The following is a 7779-nucleotide window of genomic DNA, read 5'->3' on the forward strand; positions in this document are numbered from 1 at the left end:
ACTGAAGAAAAGGGGATCGATTGTGGATTTTGAAAGGAGGTGAAAATGACAAAAAAGTGAGTAAAAGTTATAAGGCATTGACCAATTAAATTATGAATACTCTAGTGAATTTGTTCACTTTTATAATTTTTATCTCATTTGAAGATACACAATTAATCCCTAGACTTAGTGATTAGTTGTCAGGTTGTCACAGAACGTCAGAGTGTCATTGGCCACAGCCGGAGCAGATGGGAGCAGAGGGGCAAAGCGGGGTAAAAGGTTGATTTCTCTGTGTGAGCAGACGGTGACGGAGTCGAGGGGAAGAAAGGCATGATAAATGTAAACATTCAAAGGTTTAAGATACGGATAATCATACAAACGTGACAGAGGATAACACGGACGTTTCTTTAACGTTTCGACAGACTGGATGGATATTGCGCGACAGAATTACAATCGCGATACGTGCTGTGCACATTGAACGTAATGTTTCGTCTCAACATTGGATGTACGATGTTGGCGGATGCGAAATAACACAATGTTCCATGGCTTTATGAGAGAAACGTGAACGAGGCAGAGTGAACGATGAGCCGCCCTAAATGGGACGTACTGTGGTCCCCCTTTCACTCGGACCGATTTATCACATGGGACAGCGATGCGTTATTGAATCTTTACGAGATCGGACCACGTGAGAATAGCGTGCGGGACAATGATCAAACTTGTAAGTTTATTGTAGATGTATGCTAAGTTCATGTCTTAAAAAAATATATACATATATATGTGTCATAGTTAAAATGTTAACTTTAGTAAATATATATACTTATTAGTCAATCTATACATTTAAGTAGCAAATGTATACACTGACTACAGTACTGAGCAGACAACAGTAAGTCTATACATTCACTGAATTAACACTATAATTGTAACATATATATAATGTTCTTTTTAATGCAGATCTACAGATTTCGGAGCATTCCATTGCCGAGCTGGTCTGCTCGGTTACCATCAACAGTTATGCGAAATGTGTTGATATATATCCACAACCAGAGCCAGAAATTGTAGCCAGTGGTCACGCGAATGGAAAGATAGTCCTTAGTACTCTTAGCCCGCCAGAATTTGATTACCAGGGCTTGGTCGGCAGAGAGTTTTGTAGAGATCATTATGTTACATTGTTATTGAGCGATATTACATCTCAATGATACATTACTTAATCTTTCTAATCTATATTATGAAATTCCAGTCCCAAAATACATGCGATCGTGCAACGTTGTTGCCTGGAATCCTGTGGATACTCACCTGATCATGTCAGGTCTGGATAAACACAGCAAGGAGCACTCTGTGCTGCTTTGGGATGTGCACCATTGTCCAAAAGGTTCGGAGCGGCCAATAATAGAAGCCGGCATATCAGAGACTGTACATTCCGCCGCTTGGTTCAAATATGAACCAAGATGTTTGGCTCTCGGTGTTAATAATAAACAGTTGAAAGTTATAGATTTCAGAGGTACGCTGTTAAAAGATATGGCAATTTCTTAACGTACAATTTATAAATATTCTTTAAATTTTTTTAGATTCTGCAAAGGTGGTAAATGTTACTCCCACAAAAGCGATATATAGTCTATCGGTTAATCCCCATAATAATTATCAGCTACTTTCACACGTTGACAATCTGATAACAATTTGGGATACTCGATGTTTTGAGAAACCAATCGTTACTATAATGCCTCTACGGCACGTTACAAAGGTGTTGTGGTGTCCCACTAGACGAAATCTAATTGGCACATTACAAAAAGATTCAGGTATATGTAATTTTAAACTATATTTCTACAATTTATATACATATAGTTTTTAAAAGTTAATGTTAAACATTTTCAAAAGTGAGCTGTTAGTGATAAAAAGAAAAGCAAAAGCAGAAAATATATTTATCCTTATTTTGCAGTTGGCTTGCATCTATTTGACATTCAGTACTGTGGAGCTGAAGATACTGAGCCTGGTGTTTTAGAAAGAGTGGTTCTACCACCATGGCACAGTCCCGTAAGTTTCTCATGGCATCCGACTGATGAGAATCGATTGTTGGCAATATCACTGCAAGGTATTTGATGATATTTTATATTACAATGTGATCCTTCAATTTCGTCCAAAATTATTATAATATTCTTATTACTCAGGCGTAACCGATTACACCGTATCTGAGAGAATAACGCTCAATTGGTCTGCTCGGTCATGTCTTATGTGGAATTGCGCTTTTAAATCGTTTAAATATATACGTAGTGAAGATAGCGTTTATAAGGAACTAGAGGATATCTCGGTTTTAACTAAGAGACGTGCTATGTTCGAATATGGCTTGCTTGTAAGTAAATAAAGTTAATAAAAACAATTTCTTGGAACTTAATAAATTTTTATTTTGCTTTTAGTTTGTGTAAGTCTCTTTTTCTTTAATTTTATTGATATTAATGATATTTAATCAGTGTAAATTTACATGTGTATTACAGCCGGAGTTAGCTCACAATGGTGATATAGCCGAGAACGAAACTCTAAAGAATTTATGGCAATGGTTATACCTTAGTCGCTCTTTAGTAGAAGACGGCACTGTACAGAGTCCTGATAATAAACATCCCGGTGTGAGGTAAAATTACATAAATAAAATGCCTTATATTTAGAGATATATATGTAAACATAATGCCTCCAACTTTTACATAGGACAGTTTTGAAATTGGATCAACAAAATTCAGTTAATGGTTTGAAAACAGAAGTGATCCATCGTTCATGGACGGATATAGGTACTGGTTATATGACAAAAGTTTACAGGTATAGTTTGAGTGCATACAAATGCTGAGAAAGTATATTTATACCTAATGTAATTTTGATCAATACCAATCGCAGATCACCGGACAGAGAAAGATGTCTTCTTCTGTGCGGTTTGCGATTTGACAGAGAGACCAATACGGCGTATGATAATACGTATCTAGAGAAGTTAGAGAAGGAAGGCGCATATGCGAAAGCAGCTGCGTTCGCAGTATTTAATCTCTGCCTAAGACAAGCTATAGATATCTTAAATCGAGGTGCCAGTAAGAAACAAACGGCTATTCTAAATATGGTAGCTATGGCATTGTCAGGTTTCTCAGAAGAAAGTACTACATTATGGAGAGAGTCGTGCCAAAAATCTAAATCTCAGTTATCAGATCCTTATTTAAGAGCAACATTTGGTTTTTTGACCACCGATAACGATTCCTATGAAAGTGTACTTGTAAGTATGCATAAATATATGAATCAAGATTTAATGAGATTGATGTAAGGCGCCTAATAAGTTTGAGTTATAGAATGAAAATGGCATGGCTGTCGAAGATCGAGTAGCATTTGCTCTCATGTTCTTATCGGATAATAAACTGCACGAGTATTTGAAAAAATTGACTGAGAAAGTAATTGAAGATGGAGATCTAGCGGGCTTCTTAGTTACAGGTTAGGTTGTGACTCGAATATATGTTTTCTATTTTTATGAATATATAATGTTAACTATGTGCTCATTTGTAACGCATTGCATTTGTCGCGCTTTAGGTGCTAGTATGGAAAGTGTACAGTTATTGAGTAAATACTTGGAAATTACCTCAGATGTTCAGAGTTGTACTCTTATTGCTATTAGAACTTTTCCACCTAAGTTGCTTCAAGAGAATCAAGTTCAAGTATGGATTACGAGGTATTACAACCAAGTTTCTTTTGTAAATATTTTCTTGAATTATTCCCAAAACAGGTTACCATTATTCTCCCTTTCCTCTGCTTACAATCTTCAATTTTCCATTTTTTGTACAAATATACACACATGCGATGAGAGTCGAAATTGAATTCCAAATCTGCAGATTATAAATCGATTGTTGTCGTACAGAATCACGCATTGGTTCTCTTATAAATTTCGAATGATCAAGCTTCTGATTTTGTATGTTATTGTTACAGTTACAGACATCTCTTGAACGCGTGGAAATTATGGTTTCAAAGAGCTAAATTTGATATTGTCATGAGATCCTCGACACCACAAGAAAGACCGCCGCAACAAATACATATATCTTGTCACTTTTGCGGCAAAAGTATATCCGCTTCTATGCAAGGACTGAGCAGGACGAGAGTCCCATTTGGCAGATTAGGCAGTACGCCTAACAAATTAAAGGTACATTTCTGTTCTTTAACTAGATTTTTGTATGATCAATCATTAATATATTTATCAGATCTCGGATTTCTTGATGGTATAGAGTTTTTTTTCTAATATTTTTTATAGATGACGGCTTGTCCAAATTGTCGCAAACCTTTGCCACGTTGTGCAATATGCTTAATGCACATAGGCACTGTCAGCGGACTGCAAACAGCTCCAAGTCCTGGTGGTACCAGGAACGAGGAATGCAATGCTAAGCTTACGGAATTTAATAGCTGGTTTTCATGGTGTCTAACATGTAAACACGGAGGACATAGCGAACATATAGCTCAGTGGTTTCGGTAAGGATATAAAATCGCATTTGTTATAAATATATGTTAGTTAATAAAATAAGTGAAAAAATCAGCTGATATATGAATAATGTAAATAAATGAAGTGTCTTATTCAAAGCGGAATCTTACTATTTAATGATGGTTGCTTTCTTTTTTCGAGACTCAGTTGACACAAACATTGTTCTATTTTTTGTTGCATTTCATGGAAAACGGAAATAGAACGACATTCGTGTCTCCTACAAGAAAAGCAGCCATTTCTTATGTGAATATTTATATACATTTCTCAGTTCTTTAAACTGCGCGCAAATAAAATATAATCAAAAGTCGATATTGAATATGTACATGTAAAACATATGTTGCAGCAAATTTGCAACGAGGCTATTAATTTTTGCACCGCTATGTTTCAGACAACATACTGAATGTCCCGTAACGTCTTGCAATTGTCGCTGCTCATCTTTGGATTACATGCGTAATGCAATTGTGACATAGGTACAATTACCAAAAAAATTTCAATATTCTTATATATATATATATATATATAAATATACATATATTTTATTGAAATAACCTATTTATTACAATTTGCATGTTTTGTATACTTATTAGGTCCCACCGGATCGATTTTATGTACAGACGAAGGAATGCATGTTTGAATGCTTTTCTTTTATATTGCAGCATTCCTTGTTATTTTTATGGTAGGGATATATGCTAAACTAACAGAATGTAAAAAGAAAAATGTATGAAAAGAAGTGAGACATAGTAAATACAATTTGTATATGTAAATTTCTTGGATCTTTGTCTCTGTAGAACACTTCTAACTGATTCTTAATCTCCATAAAACACTCCTTCTAACTGATTCCCCACTGCACAGCGCATATTCACCATTGTGTTATAGCTATTTGAATCTGCAGCAAATACCTTTGTTAAGGACACCGTCGACACTTTAGAAAAACTGATAACAAGAGAATGTCTTACTCACCAAAGTCTTTAGTCATACTTGGAGGAAAACATACAAAGCTGTTGCAAGACATTGTAGACTTTGACTTTACCGTACCACGCACCTCTATGTAACCTGATGCGTTGCTGTCCAATGGTTCGAGAAACATCATGTTAATTCGAGCGTCATCGGTTGTCGTAATCTCTGCACTCTTACCATCAGAACTTTTCTACAAATTGCCCCAAACGCATTTTACTCACGTAAATCATCAATACAAAATTATAAAAGATTTATTAGGCGCAATGCCACTTTATGACAAATCAATATTAACCGAATTGATTTAGTTTAGTTGATTTCACTTTTTAAAAATAAAATAGCAGAGACTTGTTCAAGTCCTGATTAACTTTATTAGGAAATATATTAATAATATATATTAAAAATATTGTTTAATTAATAATAATTAATATTTATTGCAATAAAATGCGGTAAAAATAATTTTTGTGGTTAGTGATCATCATAATCTATATAAACTAACCTAACCTAAAATATTTACATACCTCCGTAATTCTGCCAAGCACGATCGCTTCCTGACCGATGCGTTGCGCTAATCGCTTACCCAAAATACGTATGTCTGACATTTTTGCAAGTTATTTGTGATGTATTCCTATAATAGTTTATGTATTTCTATAATACTTTAACAGTGCGCAAGCAATTACCATTACACTTCATAAATAAAAGCATAACAGCAGCTGGCAGCAAAACAACGCGAAGCTTGGCGCGAAACGACAGATCGGCAAAGGTTGCGTTCATAAACGTTAGTTTATACCTGAGTGTTTTCGTGTATCATTTTATCCTTATTGTTCAGCCAATGTTAAACAAAGATAGGATGATACACGAGGCATCCAGGTAAGGTTTGTGAACGCACCTAGAAATAGTGGAAAGTGACGGGTGCGCGTATGCGCAAAAAGTTGGTAATTTTTTGTCGGGTATAAGTACATACATACAGTATGGACACTGAACTTTTTATATGATCCCCAATTTTTAGTGCACATGCGTCGAGAAGATCGATTTTGTACCTTCAAACAAGGTGAAAATTACGAGTAAATTAAGAGTGAGCAAATTTACTAGGTATTGACCAATGAAATTATCAATATTCTAGTAAATTCGTTTACTTTTGTAATTTTCATCTCGTTTTAAGATATAGAAATGATCTCCTGTATCTTGAAACGAATTTACTAGAATACTGATAATTTCATTGGTCAACACCTAGTAAATTTGCTCACTTGTAATTTTCACCTTGTTTGAAGATACAGAATTGACCCTCAGGAATGTGGCTGCCTTCAACAAATTGAAATTACAAGTTAGGTTAGCTGGATCTCCTTCCCATATAATATAATTAGTCCTTTTGCCTACAATATTGTGCGAGACTCGTGGTAAGGAAGTCGGGCCAAACATGAGTATCACGGGTGAGAGTCATGGTATGTCGTTCGTATAAAGCTTAATTTTTTTTAATTTGTAAGAGAAAAGTACGGCAACGGGTTAATAAAATTAAGTTTTACTAAAAAATTAAATCAAATTTTTTCGAAGACGCTATATATTGTGTAGATTGTTATATTTGTATACGATAAAGTATTCTCGTAATAAAATATGCATGTGCGTGCGCACGCGCGTGTGTATGTGTGTGTACGTACGTATTATTAAATTACAACTTTATACTTAATTACAATTTTCATATAGTATTTAATCAATTATTATTTTTAATTTATTTATTAATGTTTAATATTATTAATGTGAATATTATTTTTACATAATGAGTTCGTAAACATTATATTATTATATAATTCTAATTTAAAAATATATTCACTATAAACAATTTTCATGACACAACCGAATTATGTCTTTTTTTTTTTTTTAGAAAAATCATTCTGTAGCTTTATAAAAATTCGAATTTATATGCGCCTTTCCAACTCACAACATGCCAGCGAGTCATGTGACCTGGAACCCTATATCAAAAGGAACTATATCAAAAGTGCCGACGCTCAGTGTACATACTGTACGTACTTATACTATGGCATCGGACTGCAGTAACTACATTAACAATTAAACTTTCTCGCTTTTGTTAAATTACTAATGTTCTACTTTACACCAATCTTTTAATATCCGTATCAATTAGTAACTTTCTATAAAATCATCTTAATTTCCGTAATAATATTCTTAAAGAATATTAGTGTATGTACATACTGTAAGTGATACAATAAGCATCAATTAAGATGATCAATTAAATTACAGTACCATATATATATTTACATCGTCGAAATTAAAATTTAGCATGAGTTTAAGTCAGTGATGGATACCTTTTTATTTTAAATATATTTTATTTTTAATATAAGTGTAAA

The 7779-nt window shown here is 34.1% G+C and overlaps 2 protein-coding genes across 3 annotated transcripts; one reads left to right on the forward strand and one right to left on the reverse strand.

The window, feature by feature from the left end:
* Positions 1-226: 226 nt before the first annotated feature.
* LOC108755931 (WD repeat-containing protein mio-B) lies at positions 227-5158 on the forward strand. 2 transcript variants are annotated; one of them, XM_018499374.1, is made up of 16 exons: positions 227-318; positions 402-697; positions 931-1125; positions 1217-1477; positions 1545-1772; positions 1913-2065; positions 2142-2323; positions 2466-2599; positions 2674-2781; positions 2857-3220; positions 3294-3432; positions 3529-3667; positions 3922-4132; positions 4241-4455; positions 4854-4935; positions 5053-5127. In XM_018499374.1, exons 2-15 carry the CDS (start codon positions 562-564, stop codon positions 4933-4935), a joined length of 2547 nt encoding a protein of 848 aa, XP_018354876.1. In that variant the 5' UTR covers positions 227-318; positions 402-561; the 3' UTR covers positions 5053-5127. The 2 variants fall into 2 exon arrangements, with proteins under 2 accessions (XP_018354876.1, XP_018354875.1); XM_018499373.1 differs by lacking the exon at positions 227-318 and having other exon boundaries at positions 333-697; positions 5122-5158.
* Positions 5159-5258: 100 nt separating this feature from the next.
* LOC108755933 lies at positions 5259-6173 on the reverse strand. The gene is made up of 3 exons (XM_018499376.1): positions 5941-6173; positions 5426-5612; positions 5259-5351 (listed from the first exon to the last, which is right to left on the reverse strand). Exons 1-3 carry the CDS (start codon positions 6019-6021, stop codon positions 5272-5274), a joined length of 348 nt encoding a protein of 115 aa, XP_018354878.1. The 5' UTR covers positions 6022-6173; the 3' UTR covers positions 5259-5271.
* Between the last annotated feature and the right edge of the window lie 1606 nt (positions 6174-7779).

The sequence above is a fragment of the Trachymyrmex septentrionalis genome, unplaced genomic scaffold (genome assembly GCF_001594115.1).
Source record: "Trachymyrmex septentrionalis isolate Tsep2-gDNA-1 unplaced genomic scaffold, Tsep1.0 scaffold9, whole genome shotgun sequence".
NCBI lineage: Eukaryota > Metazoa > Arthropoda > Insecta > Hymenoptera > Formicidae > Trachymyrmex > Trachymyrmex septentrionalis.